Source organism: Enoplosus armatus, chromosome 23 (genome assembly GCF_043641665.1).
Source record: "Enoplosus armatus isolate fEnoArm2 chromosome 23, fEnoArm2.hap1, whole genome shotgun sequence".
Taxonomy (NCBI): domain Eukaryota; kingdom Metazoa; phylum Chordata; class Actinopteri; order Centrarchiformes; family Enoplosidae; genus Enoplosus; species Enoplosus armatus.
In genome coordinates, this window is record NC_092202.1 from 6,011,785 (window position 1) to 6,033,199 (window position 21,415).

At 41.8% G+C, this 21,415-nt stretch overlaps 1 protein-coding gene across 2 annotated transcripts in view; it reads left to right on the top strand.

Annotated features, from left to right (window-relative positions):
- stim2b (stromal interaction molecule 2b) overlaps positions 1–21,415 on the top strand; it is a 37,394-nt gene that overhangs the window by 6,974 nt on the left and 9,005 nt on the right. For both annotated transcript variants that reach the window (XM_070929554.1, XM_070929555.1), the window contains exons 2-3: positions 9,565–9,695; positions 20,226–20,337. In XM_070929554.1, coding sequence (XP_070785655.1) covers positions 9,565–9,695; positions 20,226–20,337 — 243 coding nt within the window. The remainder of the gene's footprint in view (positions 1–9,564; positions 9,696–20,225; positions 20,338–21,415) is intronic.

Here is a 21,415-nt window from a genome sequence, read left to right on the forward strand (position 1 = left end):
TCTTCAGCTGCTCTCAGTTTGATGTAGTCAGGTGGAAACGCAGTAGTGCTGAAAAGTTTAGTAGACAGAAAATGAATCGCAGCTATTTTGATAATCGTTCAAGTCATTTTTGAAGGTAAAATTGGAAACATTTGCTGTTTGAGGCTGATAGGGGTAACGACCTCGTCCTGTTATGAGAGTGGCGTCCTGCTGTGATAATACTCGTCACCTTAACACAGGAAGAAGCCAATGCCATGCCCTTCACAGAAGCCTAGAATTGTCCCCGTGGCTTTCTCGCTTTGCATGTAATTTCCTTGCTAATCACATGTTTTTACTGAAGCATTAGTTTTCTCTGCGCTGCAAGTGAATTCTTATATTTTATTTGTTATGAGATTTAACCTCTTTTTGTTTTCCAGTGTGAGACTATTTGTGACTATTTAGAAATGAGGAAGGTGAACAGATTTCACATTTTATATATATATTTATATATGTACATATATACACACACATATATATGTATATATATATACATATATATGTATATGTTTTTATTTTAGTGGGATTTAAAGTTAGATATTGGATGTGAGGAGCGGTCCCCTCTGATTTCAGGGACTTTCCCTTGGCAAAGGGCACGTGATGTGGTGGCCTGGACAAGAGGGGCAAAGAGCGGTGTGGATTTCTTTGGCATGCTGTCCCCTCTCAAGTCTGTCTCCACCAATGTTCGTGCTCTGGCCTGGGCTCATAACAAACTACTATACAAGTAGAGAGCAAACATAACAGGGAGACTCTGACACAAATGTAATCAATGAAGAAAAGCAGCATATGGATGCATGCCTATGTGCTTTGTCTTGTGTCAGTCACTTTAATTAAATCTGCTATAATCAATATTTTTTATATTAACACTATAAACACTATTAACACATTAACACTACACATGATTATCATCCCACTCTTTTGATGACGATCTCCTGGTGGATGTAAACCTGAATATTTGTTCAAAGTAACATGAGATCCAGCTATGAAGCAAGCCGATGACCAGTTTTTTTTCCACCCCATGTCTTGGTTGGGCACTGTAAGGCTGTGGTGAGTTGACTGCTAATCCGTCGAAGTGCTGCTAACAGTAGCATGTCCGGACCAACAGGTGGGTTCCCAGGAGCCACTTGGCCTTCCCCTTGATCTGCTCCAAAATGGGCCCAGTTTGAATTACACATCAAAGGACCTGATTGCAACAGAATGACTTTCATTTGTTTTCCTCTTCTTGTTGGTCAAAGGTCTGCCAGAGGTTCAGTCTTCTGTCTGCACATGATTTGTCTCGGCTCTGTGTCACATCAGAGACAGCAGCTTATGTTTGGTTGTAAGATGCAGGCAGTTGGTAACCTTATTGCTGGTGTGAAATGTAGCATGTTGACATTTTGTCTTTGTGTTGCCACTGTTAATCCTCTGCACGTGTGTTGCATCACTTCACTCAGCTGCTTTCCTTTGTTCAGATTTGATTGGCCTGTATTTGGATTAAACTCCTACGAATGTACTTTTCTTTTGTCTGAAGTGTGTCGCTTATTCTTAGCTTCCACACGTCCATATTTAGGAGTACCGAGTTAAAAAAGAACCAAACATCAGAATCCTGTCAAGCAGGAAGGTAAAAGACATACACCGGAAACTGGCAGAGAGCCAAACCTGCTGTCTGCTGTCAGCTACAAATCGTCCCAGCGAGACGTTCCCACGCTAACGCAGTGACGGGGAGTGTCCAGAACCATTAAATTGTTCTTTTAGTGCCACTTTTCAAAATTGAAACTGAAAACGCACATCCTTGCCCACTGAGCACGCAGACATCGTCTTGTTTTGACAAACCTTGTTGGTTTAGAGGTAGCAGTAAAAGGTTGAACAGGCTGTTCTCAGTGTTCCTTCACATAAATGTCATTTTAAATCTTTCTCTTCCAAGGCCACGCAGAGGTCTGAGCCGTGGACTCTGACAGTCCAGATATTTACAATTTGCACAGGTCTTGAACGACGCTCCGGTAATATAAGATCCAGCAAGATGTAAACATTAGTAACAATCCTGATTTTAAGTTGGGTTTTTTTGTGTCCAGTAGTTTAAAAAAGAACATTGTAAAGTTGCTCAAATAGCCTAGCTAATCTAAAATTTCAGGTCAGATCAAAATAGTGTTTCTGCTGCTTATAAGATTCAAACCATTACAGCTATTATTAGCTTCCATACACATCTGGTTTTCCTTCCTTTATTTGCTCCACCAGTTTGTGACTAGGTCAGGGAACATGGGGTACCATACCCTAAAAGAGATGCTTCTCAGAAGTCCAGTGGGAAAGTCTGAACCCTCAGCTTTTCTTTCCTGAGGCCACCACACAGACGAGGAACACTTAATCCCAGCTGGGGATATCCAGACTGCGTCTTTCGTACACTTGTGTGCATGATTTATACTACAATAATTGATTTTGCCTTGTGATCACTGCTGTTCAAAATGCTCACTAGTTGTGCTATACATAGGTGATATTACTAAATGGCCAATGCATGTTGAGCTCTCTTGATGCTTTTCATTGTTCATTGTTTAGCTTTTAAAGCCGGGCATTTGATCTCTTCCTCAACCCGGCCCTCTGCTCCCTGCCTCGCTTTCTATAGACATACAATCCATTAACCTTCTATCCAGAGGAGCATGTCGGAGGCCGAGCGAGCTAATTAAACGAGTGCTCGGCCTCTTCTTGTCTTTTCATTCTCCCCTCCTGCTTCTCTTCCCCGGGCCAGCCGCATATATCACACATCTCGTGTTCAGGGCTGTTATTGAAACATTCCTGGGACGCCCGGGCGCAAGGAGCGTCTCCTTTTCTGGAAGTTTTTAGATCAGACTTGACCCCCCTCCCACTTATTTGCCCTCTTTTTTTAAAGCTGTGGCCTAAGCAGAGGATTACTGATGCTCATTAAGGTGGTTTAGATGGGTAAGGGATACCCTGTTTCAGTGGAAATGACTGGGTTCAAAAGGTCAAAGACGAAGAGCTCTCTATCCCCTCTTGGACCAAAGATAGGGAAGTAGAAGGCTCAGAAGTTGAACTGTTTTAGAGTCTACTTTTTCAAACTGTGCAGATGCCCTTTGGAGTTTTCTGGTAAACAAACAAAGGTTCTGTTTACATTCAGGTTTCTCTCAATCTAACCAGGGACCCACTCCTAAAAACCCAAACTTTACGGGGTACCTTTAACGTGCTCAAAACAGTCAGACCTTTATTCATACACTGAAAATGCACACTACTTTCCTTCTTTAACTGCAGCAACCTGAGCTCATCCAGCCCCACCTCCACCTGTTTTACCTATTGTCTCTTACATTCAGCAAATTGCGACAAAGATAATACAGCTCAGGGTGGATCAGGTTTAGTTGAGACATGTCGAACGTCTGGAGCCTGGACAATGTAGCTAATGTAGCTTAGTGTGTGTGTGTTTTGCAAGACTTTGTTTGGGCTGGGACTGGGACTCTTGTCTCTGTGTAGGTGGCTCTTAAGAAATCTGGATCACGTTCATGGTTGCATGGGGTTTCAAAATCAAGGTTTTGACTCTTTGACTTTTTGTAGTTGTGCGTTTGTGTGTGGCACTGTGCTTTTGTGTTTGCTTATTGATGATTTTGCAGTACAGCGTTCTCCTGCCATGCCCTAGGGCACCCCGGGGAGTTCGAAAACTCACCTGTCAGCATAGCAGGAGCTCAAACATAAATAATGCTTTCTTTTTGCAAGTGCATCAAGACGGAGAATCAGTCGGAGACTTTTGCTGTCGTCTGTCAGATCCTTTCCCTCCTGCTGGCTAACTTTATTTAAGGCACCTCAAGCTTTTCTTTTTGTAAAAGTTTCCCGTGTCACTCAGTTGAAAAGGTGACAGAGGTCAGTTTTTAAATGTGCGCGTCCATTTTAACGGCTTGTGCGAACTGAGAGTAACACTTTCTGTATCTTGTTTCTTCCTCTTCAACTACTCTCTCTCTCTCTCTCTCTCTCTCTCTCTCTCTCTCTCTCTCTCTCTCTCTCTCTCTCTGCACTAGCTGGTGGCATTTGTAGGCAGCTAATGATATTTGTGTCTTATTAATGGCTGCTGATGAGCTGAAATGGTAGACTCTCCAGAAGCTTTATTTACTTGCCTTTAATACTGACCCGTCAGCTTGACTTATGACACTGCCATATGGGCACAGGCTACAGGGGACGAGTCTGGTACACATTGACATCACACTCCTCCCCCCTTCCCCCCCAACTTTCACACAGTTTGGAGCATCTAATTGGAGTATTGAACTCAGTGCAATTAAGAATTATATCAGCTTTATTCACAAGACACACAGGCATATGACTGTAAGTGATCACAAGACGGAGTCAGACATGTGAGAGCAGAGGTTGTCTAAGGCTCCTGAAGCCTTCAATAAAACGCAGGAATTTATCAGAATATACTTAACATCTCACTCATCATCCATATGTGCATACATCATAAATGTGTGAAAGCTGATAAGAGTTTGGCACGGCGCCTGCAGGATCTGATGAACTGCTGACACGGCTGGCACAGTGAGGTAATATATTCACCCGCTGGATGCACCTTCCTGCACGGAGAGCGGAGTGACGTGCAAGCTGGAGGTCGCCTCAACTTGTAGCTGCTGTTGTTACGTCAGGGCGGAGACAGAGTTGGAGGAAATAAATGAGACTGGGAGAAAAAGGTTCAAGGCTGAGAGTCTGCGATGCTGACAGTCATGGAAAGTTTTTTTTGTCAGACAACAACACCAGAAATATCATTGGCCACTCTGGCTTGTTCTACAGTCTATCTGGCATCTTGTGTGTCATAAAAATGGTGGTTCCCAGGATGTTTAATAATCCCTATAATTGACCAATTCTAAGCTAATGCTAGCCAATGTTTCTTGATGAGGAAAATGCAGTAAATGTAATGTAAATGTAATTCTGTGACAGGAAATATATTTTTAGGTGGTAATTTTAGCTTTGGAGAAGGGTTTTGGGTATGAGTCTGAGTAGCATCTGAGATGTGTTCACTGTCATGAGGCTGAAATATGAATAAAGTGAGCTCACTCTCATCTGTTTTAGCGTGTTTGCTGACATTCTCTAATCTGCTTCCGCATTACTTCATCCTGGTCTGCTCGTCGAGTCTGCCGCCACCTGCACCATGTTAGATACTTGAGAGTGTGTATGAGTAGGTGCTGTATGTGTGCGCAAGGTGTGTGTTGTTGTGGAGACAGTATGTGAGCAGGAAATAGCTGAGGACACGGGAGAAATCTCGAGCAGTTTGCGGGTAAGAGGAGGCCACTTCAGCTCCCCAGAGTCGCATGTCAAGCCCATCATATCTTAATTCCACGTTGGCTCTCGGCCCACACCCACCAACGAGATACTCTGACACTGAATCTGGCCTCCGCTTCCAAGATCGGGTTTGAAGTGAGGCGGAGGGAGAGGGGGCGTGCCTCTCCTCCCAGGTGGAGAGCTCCCACTGTGGGCTACGGGAAGCGGACATGGAGCCTCTACTGCTGGTGCTCCGAGCCGAGTTATCGACTCCTTCTATTTATCAATATTTGATGGTGGAAAATAGGTACTTTCTATGTGAAATATGTCCATCAGGCAAATGATCAATGAAAGTGCAGGGAATCTCAGCTAGACAATGTCCTTATTGTCTTATTTTGTACATTAAGTCTTAAGTGGAGAAATCTTCCCTACCCTTCCTGTGGCACACAAATTTATTAATTTTACTGCCATGCTGCCACTTTTGTCATATTACCACATCAAACCTGCATGAGAAAATGTTTACCTGCCGCTTTGTGAAGATGTCGCTCTCTTTGAACATATGAACAGACCACACACCCAGAATGCAGTGGTGTTAGGGAGCTAGGTCTGACGTATCTATTCACTTATATAATATGTATAAACATGATGTCCGCATCTCTCAAGGGATCAGGTTCAAGGAAGTCCCCCAAAAAAGTCACTGTAAACACATCAGACACACACTCCTCCCTGTCTGCTTCTCATTCGTATATTGTGTGAAAAAAACAAAAAAAACCCCAACATATTTTGAAGTGTTGGGATTCACTTTAAAGGAAGCAGCTGACAGCTAAATGCTTTTGTTATCAGATTCTTTTGAAGCAGACCTGCCGCCCTGTGTGACAGCTTGCACACATTAGTGAGTTATAGCAAAGTGAATTACGGTACAACTGCTTTTCCTGCTTGTGTTTGCCTGCTGCATGTGTGTGTACTTAACATCTGCTTGTGTGCGTGTGTTTGAGCAAGGGAGACCTCTGCCATTGTTGGGCTTTTACATCCTGACAACTGGGAGCCTGATGGGTTAAAAATAACCCAGCGCTTTCCAATTTTGTCATCTTTTGGGACTACTTCTCCCGGCTGTTTTGATTTGCCGTGTGTCCCCCTGGAATGCTCGGGGTCACCGACGGCCACTTCCTGTCACATGGTCTCTCATTGCTCGCAACTGTCCCTAAATGTATTAAACATACTCAAAAATAGGACACCAGGGAAGGAAAGGCTTGTGCTGTCATATTTCTGAATTGCACACTAGGTGGCCCAGCCTAAATACTGTCAGTGAATGACAGCGTTTTTTTCTTGTTTTATCTTCGAATTATCTTTTCCTCTATGAGCTTCTGAAGATAAGTCGATCATGAAGGGTTCTGCACACACGCAGAACAGAATTAGGCCACCAGTATAGAAAGAAATGACAATGAAAAAAAAGATCAACATCAGAGAAAGTTGTTTGTAAAAGTGTTCCGTTATCAATTTTGATGTGTCTGCCAAACAAAGACTGAAAGTTAAACAGGGATTCACAGCAGGATGTGCAGTGTGTGTGTGTGTGTGTGTGTGTGTGTGTGTGTGTGTGTGTGTGTGTGTGTGTGTGTGTGTGTGTGTGTGTGTGTGTGTGTATGTAAAACACAAGTAAAGTATTTGAGTTTTGTGCCTGTTTAAATAACCAAACAGCCAAATAGATATGCATGCTATGCAAACAACAGGCTATGTAAACTGCACTGGCGAGCTAAGCAAATGCATTATGTAACTCGTTCTCAAGCATCAGATGCTTTTTGACTGGAGATGGACGGACTCTAATCTGAAACAGCCTTATTGTGTTGATAATCTTTCCTGTCACAGATAGATGTGCATTTTTATCTTGTGTGGTGACGTGAACATGTGAAAGTGTCAACAGGGCTTTTCGCAGTGTTTTGTGGTTGTTTTGTCCCTCAATGTTTCACTGTTTTTGTAGTGCAGTGTTTAGAGGAGTTACGGTACGTGCGATTAAACACCAGACAGTTTGGTCAAAAAGGCCGATTCTTGATTGGTTGTCATACCAGGAAGTAGCTGGTGATTTTCTAATTGCAGCAGCTTAGTCAAAACACACGTTAAATATTGTGTTCAGTGCTGCCACACCATCATGTTAACAGGTGGAGATCTTAAAGCCACTCTGGTTTCACTCCCTCCAGCCAGCCGACTGTGTCCGTTTACACAGAAACAAATGACCTCTGTGTTATCCAACCGCCGGTACTGTATCGTCGTGAGGCCCAGTCTGGTCGCAGCCCAGTTTCTCCATTTGACCTGGACATCCTCCCCAGCGTCCTGTCATCCAAACTTAGCCCGGGCACACGTCCAATCAAATGTCTCCTTTTGCTTCTTCTGTGGATTGCCAAGTGGCAACTCTATAACTAACGTGTCAAGTCTTGTTTCAGTAAACAGATCCTACATCAAAAACCCACAGAAAATGCCACATGGTCGCTTATACACTATACTGTACATGCTTATGCATTTTACATGCATCCAAAATAGTTTGGACTTATTTGCAATATTTTTGCAGTATTTTATTATGAGCTTTCTTTTCAAATAGTGTGATAGTTTGATATTTTGGGAAATCTTATTCGCTTTCTTGCTGAGAGTTAGATGAGAAGTGAAAAAAATAGTTTGAGTTTTGTGCATAGTGATATTCACAATATTATACGATTTTCTAACTGTCTCCTGTTTGCATTTTTCTGGTGGCTCCTCTAATACATTACTCATTGCCAGCAGCAACTAAAAGCTGTCTACTTGTTGTTTGGGTGTTTCCCCTTGGCTGCTGTGTGGCTTTGTGTTTGGTCTGAAACTGTTGCCAAACAGGGAGCATCATTAATTGTTGGGCTTGGACAAGGCCTTGGCACCACTTAGACTGACAAACAATTTTTTTTAACTTTTAACCGCTTGTTTAATGTCATTTTGTGTCCAGTTTATGGAGTGGTGTAATTAACATTGTGACTTAAATCTTCATAAAATGTGGTTTTGTGCTCGTATGTATGTGTATATGTGTGTATGTGCCACTTTCTGTGTGTGTGTGTGTGTGTGTGTGTGTGTGTGAGAGAGAGAGAGTGTGTGTTTTGTGGCTCCACTGAGACAGTTTGGCACCTGGCCAGCTCAAACTGTCCGTCGCTTGGAGGCCTGGAAGTAATGGGCTCATTTCCCCCGTGGGACGGGGATGCCTGGGGACGCTGCGGGAATGACAACAGCACACGCGAGAGTGCTATGAAACACATTTCATTACTTGTCCTTATTCCAGATCACACAAGGAAGTGGAGTGCATATTAATAAATGCCTGGAGGACAGGTGTGGTCACCCCCTTGGAGGCAGGTGGAGCCACGTTAGCATTAACTGCCCGTAAGCGGTGCGCACAGGAGGAAAACGACTTCCACTATTCTCTTAGGAAAGCAAATATTATGCAAGGCACATCTTAATATACTTCACTTCTAAACCACAGCTGGTGACTGTGTTATCCCGACATGTGTCTCAGCATTATTGCCTCTTTACTGCAAAATCAGAAGTTTAGTGTAACCTGTCAGCAGATCACTCTAAAAGCTGCAGCTCAAAATGAGTCTGTCATTCTTTCTTCACTTTCTATTGCATGGATGCCAACAGGAATAAGAAAACAATGAGAAATATGCATCACAACTTCCAACCATCAAATTTTTGGCCTTTTTTGCTAGAAAAAAACAACTTAAATGATTAATCAATTATCAAAACTGTTGCAGATTCATTTTCTATCGAGCAACCGATCGATTAATCAACTAATCCTTGCAGCTCTGTATGCCAAAAAAGATTTTATCATGTCAGCTTATTCTTCTTGACTCATCAAATGTATTTACAAGTCGAACACAAACACAACCTAATTTTGCTACAATAGATGTTGTGTCTCTGTGATTGTTTTGTTTGGAAGGCATTTTGCAGCACTTATCATCTCCTGTGTGCCAAGTATGCAGATTTCAATCAATCACATAGCAGCCAAGACTTCCTCTTCCATCATTGTCAGACGATTCTGTATCTATATGGTGTTTTTGAATTAGCATCTCTGCTAATTCTAATTTTGTTGGCTGGTACAAACTCCTTTACCTGGAAGCTACTGTTTGCAAACCATAAATCCACACACAGCAATATATACTGCTGCAACTAGAAGTGACACGTAAACGAGGAAGGATGTTCATTGCTAATCTGTTTGCTCCTGACACGTAGTAACTGGACATGTGATCACTGTGTACATTTCCTCCAGCTGCTTCTTAACCGTCATCTGACCTGTCACCACTGACCTGAATCCTTTGTCCCCTGCAGACCCCTGTCTTCTAGTGATGCCACCATGCATAGGTGAGGCCGACCGCTTCAGTCTGGAGGCGCTGCGTCACATCCACAAACAGCTGGACGACGACAACGACGGGGGAATAGAGGTCAACGAGAGTGTGGAGGTGAGCCTTGGGAATGTACATTCATGATTGTGGGCGTGTTGCCTGAGGACACATGACGAGGCACATGGATTGTAAACAACACTTAAGGCAAAACCTGGGAGCTTTTTAGGTTTAAGTATTTGTCTCCAACCTGGGGTCAGGACCTCCTGAAGGGGTCCCAAAGTATTTAAAGGGATAAGGTATTTCTGTTACACAAAATTATGCGTACTTTTAGTGATTGTTATGTAAATGTAGCCCTTTTCTTGTGAAATACTGAATGATTTTACCTCTTAAGGCCTTTAGAAATCCTCCAGGAGGAAGATCAGTTAACTCCGGTTGGACTCAGAATTCACGTACACACGAAGGCCATGAACGGTGATGGAGGTGTCACAAGTAGATATTTTATTTTAAGAGGCCATGGGCAAAAAGGTTGGGTACCGCTGGGGTAAAGGACCTTCAGGCCTCATATTATGTCAAATGTAATAATTTGGCTCTTCATCCTTTAAGACGAGGCGACCTTTATGACTGTTTTGTCACCGTTTGATTTTGATTGGTTCTTATATTTGTGGATATTTGCCCACTATTGCCGGCTTTCCCATGTCACCATCTCAGCAAAAATCCAGTATTTTGTAGATCTTCAGGTTACCTAAGCCAAACCGCTTGTGAGTGTTTTCCAGTGTTGACACAAGAATAGTTGCCGGCTCTGAAAGTGGATTGGCGCGTACAAGTAAATATTTAATTTACAAAGCTAACAGTGAGTAACAGCTCGTGGCAGTGGGTCAGGCTTTTGTAGCTCTCCTAAAAGTCAAATCATTTTTAATATCAAACAGTTAGTCATCGGGGGAGACAGCCAAGCTGGTGTCAACATTTTTAACACAGTGACACTGTGGACAGTGATCATCAGAAACTCACACGCAGATCCTTAGTGGCAATTTTACAGACATTACACCATCATTTGAAATAAAAAAGGTTTAAATGTTTGATGTTTGTAGAGAGAAAGGCCTTTTATTTGAGATTTTGTGCCTTATAACTAAAAGCAAAAGTTGTATGGTGTATAGAATGGTGGTAGTGACACTGGGTCTTTGTGTGTGTATGTGTGTGTGTGTGTATGTGGTTGGGGGGTCTGGAGAGAGAAGGGACTGGTTTCTCTGAGTGACTAGAGGGGCAGAACTGACACCTGAGAGCACTCTGACCTGCTGTGCCCTCTGCGTCTCTTGGTAATCAACGACCTCTTACGTTCAAAAGAAACCATGGTCACATTCTGTGCGTGTGTGTGTGTGTGTGTGCGCGCGCGTGTGTGTTGGCAAGAGTCATTTTTAACTGCCTGAGAAGTGCTGGTGTGAGAAACGGTTATACCCTGCAGCCCCCAGCAGTGGCCCCTCAGTAAAGAGCTGGATGCTGTATGAGTCCTGCCTTAAGACCCCTGAGGGTCTGCAGTGTGAGAACTGGCCCCCAGCCCACATTAAGGTGATGTGCGTCTGTGCATACATCACTGATGCCGGTGTGTGCTGCACTGTATAGGTGTCACCTGTTACCCCCCGCCCTGTTTTCACCCTTTTGTCTTTATAAGGGCAGAGAGTCGTGTCTGTTTCTTTCCAGTTGATTTTGGCTGCCGCTCATTACTGAGGATTTCCAAGCTTCTTCTCTGGCCTCCGGTGGCGGGTAGAGCCGGGTTTCATAACATGATGGATGCTCCTTTCACCAAATTAAAGGCTGTCTATCAGTTAGTTTTATGGAAGACGGACATTGTCATGTGACCGGGAGCGCAGGGCCGAAACAAGTGACCAACAGTTTCTTCCCACATGCCATAAGACTTCTAAACAACCAACCCCCCCACCCCGCCGTCAAGTGAAATTAACTTATTTAGCACTAAAGCCACTTTTTGTATCGTTGCACCCATTTAACTGCCTGATGTGCCTCGAAATTAGAAATTATTACTTATTAACTTATTAACTTATTACTATTTATTGCTATATTACTTTTAGATTGTTATTTATTGATTGACTACGGCTCTGGGGATGCTGTGCTGTCTCGTTGTTTTTATGACAATGACAATAAAGAACTTTGAACTTTGAACAAGTTAACTGATATTAAGTGAAAAGTCTTTGCTGCAGGGGTGTCAGTCACTTATTTTTAATTAATTTCGTCGGACTGGCTAAGGCCTCAAACTCAGGGTCTTTATGCAACTTTGAATCAAATTTCCTAAAGCAATTATCCTTGCATTGAAAGTTAATTAAAGAAAGGCCATGTGTTATCAGTTTTACAATGCACTGTGTCAGCCGATGAAGTAATGCTATGACCGAAAGTATCTTGATGGTATTGAAAATACAATACAGTACAGACAGATGGTCTGACCTCTTTGACTTTTAAACTTTCAGTATGAGATTAGGAGATCGACTCTATGTTTTACTTGACGACACAGCCTTGGATGTCACTTTTAACATCAAGGGTAGCTGTAGCTCATTTAAGGTTGGGGTTTGATCCTCGCCTCCTCCTGTCCCCCTGCCGAAATGTCCTTGAGCAAGGCACTAAACCCCAAATGGAGTCACTTTGGTCACTGTCAGTTTCAGTACACCGTCAGTCTCTTCCTGGCAGTGAAAGGAGTGACACACTATTATGAGGCAGGGTAACGAGTGAGGGGTCTGGATGAGCCCTCGTCACCCCTCGCCCCTTTGCCACCTGGCTGAAACCTTACACCCAACAAAGATCTCATTGGCACTTCCTGACCCCCCCACACCCACACCCCCCACCTTTACCCCAAAATCTGAGAGGATGCACATATTTGTAATGTTATAGCCGTGGTCAAGATATCCAGTTTTTCATGACATGCGTTTCAGAGATTCTTATGCTGGTGGTAAAGATGACACGAGTGGTGATATATGGTGGCAATGACACCGGGGGCTTTTGGCTAATGTTGACCTGTTTGTGGAGCACGTTGAGCGGTAAAGGAAATAATTTATGAATATTTTGCACAAAACCAGAAAAACAGAAACCCCATCTGTAAAGGCGGATTTGATGGAGGGTGAAATTATGTTTTGGAGGTTTTTGATGGCATATCTGTTTTAAATCCAGTATTTTTGGAACTTAACTGGACAGTACACGGTGGGTTAAGAGATCAATTTATAGAATATTAAAAAAAAAGAAACAAGGAGATTAAGCACAAAACAATCATTAGTTGCAGCTGTAAAGATCGTGGGTCTTATTTCACAACATGATACTGTCAGCACGTCAAGGTACGTGACTCTTGGTTCATGCTGTCTCTGTTGCTAGATTCAAGGTAGCATTAGATTGTCCATGTATTAATGGAGCTGCGGCAAGAAAAAGGCCCCAAAATATCAGAAATAGGTCAGACAAAGACAATATTCTCGGTTTGTGTTTGTTCAGCTAGTCTTCAGATGGAGTTCCTATCTTCCAGCTTTGTTTCAGAGTCTCGTGATCCTGCAAGTATCTTCAACTCACCCAGGAACTTTGGCTGCAAACTGAATAGTTTCACTCTTATTTATGGTATTGCTTGACCCAGACATTGACTAAGGGGGTCGTGATAGCATGATAACATGCCAAAGTCTCAACTGGAGGATCTGAAACGCTGTCTGCTCACCTTTCAAGAGATAAATATTTGACTTGCCATAGTGAAGCTTATCGTAGTAGTTTGTTTTTACAATGCAATTTTGAAATAACAGACTTAAAAAGTGGCCTTATCAGTTACTTGTGAGTTACCTGGTAGCGCTGAGATGTAAAGATTTGTTTTACCCTTAAAATTCCCCTGTAACTTCACAACAATCAGTGATGCTAAGTTACAGGGAAATGAACCCTCACAGGTATATTATTGCCTTCCCATGTATCACCACACACAGATAAAACACACACAGACACACACAGATGATTTACAGGTAGCTGAGACGAGTTGCATTGGTCACAACAGCAAGATGATCCAGAGTATTAAAACGCCTCTGCATGAAAAGGGCACCCATTAACATGTGTACTTGCACATGTTGACACTCGCTGTGGAGTGGTGGCAAACAAGCGAAGTGGTGAGGCCGACAAATGTCTCAGTTTCCTTTACAACTACAATATTCACCGACAAGTCGCGTCACAGAGTTATCAGTCAGGATGTTGAGCAAAAAAAAAGGCTTTGGCGGCTTTTGAAGTTGATATTTGGAGAGTTGGCATGATGAGGGTAAAAGGTCGATTTTGGCAGTTTTCTAGTTGCACGAGATTATGTGATATTTGAAGATGTGTGAAATAAATGTATTTATAGTCTAGTGTCCAGAAATCTCACGGAAAGTGATTTTCCAGAAAGTTTGTCTCAGATCTAGAACTATCTCCCCTCTACATCTACATCAGGCTAAACAAGTACAGAAACGATGTATTTATAGTCTCAAAATCAAAAGTAATCACTTTTTTTTACAGTCTTCCCGAAAGCGTCTGTCATACGACTACTGTGGAAGAATCTTATTAGGAACCAAATCCAGCTGTAATCCTGTGAAACATAATCCTGTCTCTGATTACTCTGTGAGTCTGGGCGTCGTCGTCGTCGGCGGGGGGGTTTGAGTGACGTTTGGGGGTCTGTTGCTGAGTGCAGTCCGCGGGGACGGCAGGTGGGCGTCCTGCGTGCTGCCCGTCTACCAAGGAGACGCTCGGCTGGATCGTGTTGCATCACTTTGAAATTGCAAGAACCCAACCCGCCTCACAGCAGGGGGGGGGGTGTTGATGGTGCTGCTTTTGTGTGTATGTGGACTTTATTAGTTCTTGACAGGCCATGGATAACAAGTTGGTGGAAAAATTAGGCTTGCATGTGAGTTCTACATCTGTGCAAGCATACTGTATATGTGACTTGCTGGTGTTTAGGCGGGTGAGAAGAAACCGGAGGAGGCTCGTGGAGCGTCTCGGTCATATCTATAGAAAGGACGAATCCCAGAAGGTTCAAGAAGGTGTTTGTTGACTTGTCTGGGAATGTTCTAGAGGGAACATTCAAGAGAGAGATTTTATTTATGACCTACCGCTTTGAATGGAGGCATAGAACTATATCTAGCAAGTTGTTCAACGTTTTGGGAAATGTGGTCAGTTTCTGAGATGAGAGGATTGATACCGCTCAAATGGACCTAGAGCTAGGAGGTGATTAGCTTAGCATAAAGACTAGATGCAGGGTGAAACTGGTAGCCTGGCTCTCTCCAAACACCTTTAAAGTGCAGACCATGTCATCTTTACATGTCTGTCTGTGTATGGACTAAACAAATGCAGCGTGTTAATAATTGAATTTTAGAGGCGCTGGCAGGCATATTTTTTAACTTTGGACAGAGCCAGGCTAACTGTTTCCCCCTGCTTCCAGTCTTTATGCTAAGCTAAGCTAATCGCCTCCTTCCTCTGGCTCCATATTTAACACACAGACATGAGAATGGTATCAATCCTCTCATCTAACTCTCAGCAAGAGAGCCAATAAGAGTACTCCCCAAAATGTGAAACAATTTCTTTAATAAAACACTCGATATGACTTTCTAACAGATGATATCTGAAAATGTATGATATCACAATGTAAATCAATATAGAAATATAAAATGATGGACAAATAAAACCAAAACTATTTTCATGGATATATTTTTGTAGTTTAGACCCTCTAAAGTAAAAAAATAGAGATCTCTGCTGCTCTGAGGATAACCTGATAAAATCTTGCAACAGAGCACATTGTTAGGCAAAGACACCCACTTTTGATCTTGGGCAAAGCAACAGGCCTCACTGAAAACAACAAGCCTCTGAAAAACTCGAGGAAGATTTTATCACACGCGCGATGGTTTCACAGTCGAGGCTGCCCAGCTGTCATGTGTGATGGATCAGCTGTGCTCCAAGTAGCTCACGCGTTTCATAAATCATATCAAGTACGGCATACTTTTTGTCCCAACAGATTAACAACAATTAATCAATCTAATAAGTTTCACATTGCTAGCAGGTTTGATTAATGTTGAGGTATGATGTTGGGTAAAAAAAAAAAAAAAATTGTTTTGGGTTTATGATGATAGGTAAGAGACGGATGTAATAACTTTCATGAGTAGATGTGGACAGATGGACTGATACAGTAGATATCAGGCGTGAATAGAGTCGCAGCCGACTGTTGGAGAGAGCAGAGGCTCATGGGTAGAGTCTCTAAGTCTCAGCCAGCTCCCCGCAATCTGGAATCTGATAGGAACAAATATGTCTTTGTCTGCTCCTCCCTGTGCCTGAGCATGTGTCATACCCTGTCTGTGCTGGGCCTCTGTCTGTGTACGTATTGTATTGTCTTTTCAGGACTGACTGTCGGTCCTCAGGCTGAGTTCTCCATCCCATCGTCATGTTTGCGAGACTTGCAACTCTTTTTGTTTCAGCGTTTACTATCATATCAAAGTGTAAACACAATCTTGAGACCACCTTATTTGTTCTCCTTGCAGGAATTTCTTCACCTTTTGACGTTTCAATAGGCTTCACACCATAATTATCACAGCCATCACATTATTTGAACTCTTAACCGCAGAAGCTGTAAGGCCTGTCTTTACACAAGGACCTATCTTTATATGTGCGGCTCACCACATATTTTATATGACTCCATAAAGCATCATAAAGCTGTTCTTGACCGTATGCAAAGCTGCTCCGCCAGCCTGTCCGCAAGTGGAAGTTTCATGCTGAGACGGCAGCACTTGAACTAATTACATTTACTTTTAATACTCTAATTAATTAATTCTAAATAATTGTAGTTTTTTGAGGAGAGTAATCTTTCTTTAATAAGTGCAAATAGTTTACATGTATCGTTTGTACGTTTTCTATCACACAATATGTCTTTAATAAACCGGTGGCAAAGTAGCCATTAACCCAGTTTAACTTTTAAAAATGATCTTTTATAAATGTCTTAATGTCTGAGAATAAAATGAAGACAAATATAGACATTTAAAACTTTTCCTAAAGAGAAACAAAATCTGTCAGTTCATTCGTCAGACCCTTTTCTATTCTTGTTCATGTGCTCTGGCAAATGTCCTTTTGTGTTTGCATCTTTGCAAGCCGGACGTCATTGCTCATGAAGTACAGTGAGCATTAAAGGCTTTGCAAGACATTTGTTTGGACTAGTATTGCACACATTGTGGTCCCTCCAGTGACTCAGCAGACATTTGGTTGCTTTGGTTGGTTCCTGGCTTTACGTCAGTGAGAAAACCAATTTGCATTTGTATTGTGTACGAAGAAGGGGAAGGAAAAAAAACACTTGGCCAAGATTTCAGGCTCCTCAGAGTATTTTGTCCACTACTGATGTGCTGAAAGAGCTTTTCAGACCCTAGAAAAACCTTTGACGTAGGTGAACACAGGCTACGACAACAGCTAGAGTTACTATAGGATTATTTTAGGTTCAGTACAAATCTGTAGTTTCTTCGTGTGGTGGACTTTGCATCCAGCGTCATCTGCTACTTTGACCTGCTCAAAGTTTTCATTTATTCAGTGAAATATCTCAAAATTTTGTTTTATCTTTTAGTTGTTTAGAACTTTTGAGATAAATAGAAAAAAACTACAATTCACCCAAAAAGACTATTTGATAAAGGGATTTAAACGGTTTTGTATTTGCTAAGCTAATGTGATACTGAATTCAGATTCTAATAAACTGCTATTAAAACCCAACCGTACTGAATAAAGACAAGCGCTGCATGAGGTTGTCAGCAGTGTCTGACAGGTTAAATCTCCATTTAGTTACAGAGAAATACAACAGCCATATTGAACAGAGAATTATACTGAGTCACATTTAAATCTGTGGTTTTAGCATCAAGCAAAGAATCATGCCACTTATTTTTCACTATTGTGTGTTCAGTATCCTGCGTCACACACCAGGTGTGGGTGTGTGAAGGTCTAATTGGACTGCTGATAAAAACACTTAACATCACCAGTTGGCACACCTTTATGCCACAGGCTGGGGCTGACATGGGTGTCGTCCACTCTTTTCTTTTTTTTCGAGGCATGAATCATACAGACGCTGAGCGAGCACACACATTTTGTCCATTACTGTGCTTCAATGCCACCAACTCCTTCCATGTAAGAGACTGATTGTGTGTTGACATTTTTTTCTTCACTCTGGCAAGTATCATCCCTTCACATCTCTTGAATGTGTGATTCGAATATGCATGTGAGTGCATGTGCCAGAAGTGAATCTCACGGAGGACGTTTTCAAACGATTTCTTGATCACAGAGGGAGATTTTTATTTTTTTTTCTGTGACAGGAAAAATGTGTTCAGTGCTGGAAACATTTGTTGCAGGCAGCTTCTCAGCACCAGACTGTCATTATGTATTCAATGTCAAACTCGCAGCTCTCCTTTAGACTCTCAGTGTAGATGTGTGAATAAAGCACTGGTGGATTTTAAAAATGATGGCCACGTGTACATGTGCATCTATGTCATGATAAATACAGTTGTTCAAGATGTATCGCTGAGTGCTTTTAGGACTATTTCAAAGAGACTGATTGATGATAACTTCTGTCTTATAGCTCAGGCACATGACATTTTTCAAGCTGTGTTGGACTCTGGGTGTGCTGTTGCATCAAGTCAGATGTGAAACTCATTGATCTGTAACTACTGTGATTCATAATGGTGTGAAATGTCAGCTACAACATTCAGTTGATATTGTAGTCTTTATGTTTGCCGATGAGGTTTCTCCTCTAACAGCAGTTCTGTACTTTCTGTTCCAGATTCAAAAGGAGGCTCTGAGGTTATAGCACCTTTTTTATAGACAGTACATGCTAGCACTTACAGACAGCACATTCAGCTCCCCACTGATCACACCTAGGTACCTTTTAATTCCTCTGAGAATGTACACTTTCGCTTAGGCATCTTTACTAGTGATTCTACCAGCTAAGCTTCTCTTTATGTGTCCCTTAGCAACAATTAACAGCCTCTAGCTGCTGACCTTCCTGCTAGCTTACATTATATATGTAATATATTTATATTAGATTGTTTCATGCAACTTCAGCATCGCTTATCTACCAGTATAATAACAAACAAGCTTCGGGTGGGTTTATCTACTTTGTACACAGGTCTTAAGACATTATTAGGAATTTTGTTGCACCAATAACTTAGGCTTCCAAAAGAGGACATAAAGAGGACATCCAGATAAGGTTGTGAATTCAGGGAATAGTTGAGACATTTTTAGAAACACGCTTATTTGTTTTCTTGTCGAGAGTTAGATGAGAAAAGATTGATACCACTCTCATGTCTGAGCGTCAAGGAGCTGGAGTCAGGAAGCATTAGCCTAGCTTGACGTAAAGACTGAAAGCGGGAGGAGACCGCTAATGTTAGCCTAGCTCACCTTAAAGTTCACACACAATTGACACATTTTATCTTGCTTGTTTAATCTGTTCAAAAAAGACAAGTTGTAGTTTTACAGGACTTATTTCTGGTCTTAACGCTAAACTAACTCTGGCTACAATGCTAGGAGGACTAGAACATTCATGGACTGCTACTACAATGAAAAGTTACATCAATATTCACATGTAATATATGTAATGACAAAGTAGACTCATCTTTTCAGTCATTGTGGCCAATTAAAAAAAAAAACTGTAAAAAAATCTAGGTGCAATGCATGGCTAGTATAATGCTAATCTTCAAAATATGGTATCCACCTTCGCAGTCAAACAATGTAATACATGCTTGAAAACCTTATGTGGAAATTCATCGTCTAATGATTAAAATTAGTCAATTTGTTTACATTGAATTGAGTGATAAAGAGTTATAGTATCGTACTTAACATTAGCCTAAAACTCATATATCCAGTTGCAGGACGTCAGGTCATATAAGGTCTTGTTGACATACAGTACCAGGAGAGCGATCACCCATCAAAGCTACAGTGCATGCTTGCTAGCATATAATACTTTACTGCAGTTATATCAAAGGCTAATTTGTTATCTAAAGCAGGTAGGTGCTAGACAGGAGGTATTCATTTTTTAGTTTGTGCCAAGGCCACACACACACACACACACACACACGTAGTGCTACAAAATGAATGCTTTGAGGTGTTTGGTTGTCCGCCATGGTCCTTTTCCTTTTTGTTGTTAATGCTGCTGGTGCTCCTGCAATTCTTTGGTGGGTCTGTTTGTGAAGGATTTCTCTGCAGGGGCATTAAGTCCTGAGCTACCAAAGGAGGACAGCCAGAAACTGAAAACACACACACACACACACACACACACACACACACACACACACACACATGCACACACAGGTGGAAGTGGTGGGTCTCTTTCTCTTTTCAAAGTCCCTAAAAGGAAAAAGGGAGAGCAAAAAGAGTGTGTGTGTGTGTGTGTGTGTGTGTGTGTGTGTGTGTGTGTGTGTGTGTGTGTGTGTGTGTGTGTGTGTGTGTGTGTGTGTGTGATCCAAAGCCAGACTTTTAGGCAAAGCCAACTCTCTACAGCTTTCTCTGTCAGAACCACACATGGACATACACAGACAAGCACAGCCGTCTGTGTCTCCCAGAGTTCATAGTAAAAAACACTCATTTTGAAATGTTGTAAACCAACAAAACTATATGTAAAATTCAACTCCGTCTCTCTGTGTTTTCTAGTTTATAATAGAAGACATGAAGCAGCAGCAAACCAACAAACACAGCAACCTGCACCGTGAAGACCAGCACATCACCGTGGAGGAGCTGTGGAAATGCTGGAAGACCTCTGAAGGTAAAGCAGGAGAAGTCAACTGTCTCTTCCCCAAGGTCACAAACACAGATGCCTCTACATTTACTGCCCTGTATTAAGATCTTCTAATCAAGCAGGAAAAAAACCCACAGGTTGAGACAGAGAAGGATCCTTTTATTGTTTTACGTGTCAGTCCCAGCGGCCTTTGTCGAGCTGCTTAAAGATGAAGGGACACGCTTCACTATATAAATACAGGTGTGGTTCTTAATAAGTAATCTGCAGGTGCGGCATCTTCTTCAAGCTCTCATCGACTATCCCTTTGGGAGAATCCCTTTGGGACTTTCCAGTTCTCTGAAAACTCAAGTGGACACACACTCAAGGTCTTTCCACTTTGATCCCACAAACTTTCCCTTTGAATGACACCATGAAGTTTGATTTAATCATATTATTGCATTAGTTTCCTCTCCACTTGTTTCTCTTTGTCCTACTTTTCTTATTTGAATTTCAGATGGGGACAAAATTTGACCCAAAGACTCCTTTTTATAACAAATCTGTGGTTTATCTTCAAACCCCCCCCCCCCCTGTATTTGACAGTGTTTGTTTTTGACTCTGAAAATATGGGTGGAGCTAACACGTTTTTAGCATGCAGTCGTGCTCCCTCAGCATTTGAAATAAACACACACTCTGCAGAAAATAATCTGTAGCTGTAGCTTTTGGTGCAGGTGTTCTATGGTTGCGAGGTTTTTCTATTACCTGCCACCTGGCCACCATAATCATACACATTTGATTTTTTACTGTCTTCAGATGTTTTTCATAGTAAATAATATATATTATGCAGTTTTTAATCAGGTTTTCATCATCTTAAATGAACCACTAGATAAAACAACCTAACAGTATCTAAAGTAGCTACAACAGCAAATCTGCATAGTAATACTGTTAATACAACCTAATGATATAATATAGAACAACATATCAGTCACAGGGTCAATTGTTCTGCAAGTACTTTTACTTTGATACTTGAAGTATATTTTGCTGATAATACTTCTGTACTTTTACTAAAGAATGAAGGATTTTTACTTGTTGAATTGGTACTTTTGCGGAAGTAAAGGCTCTTAATAAT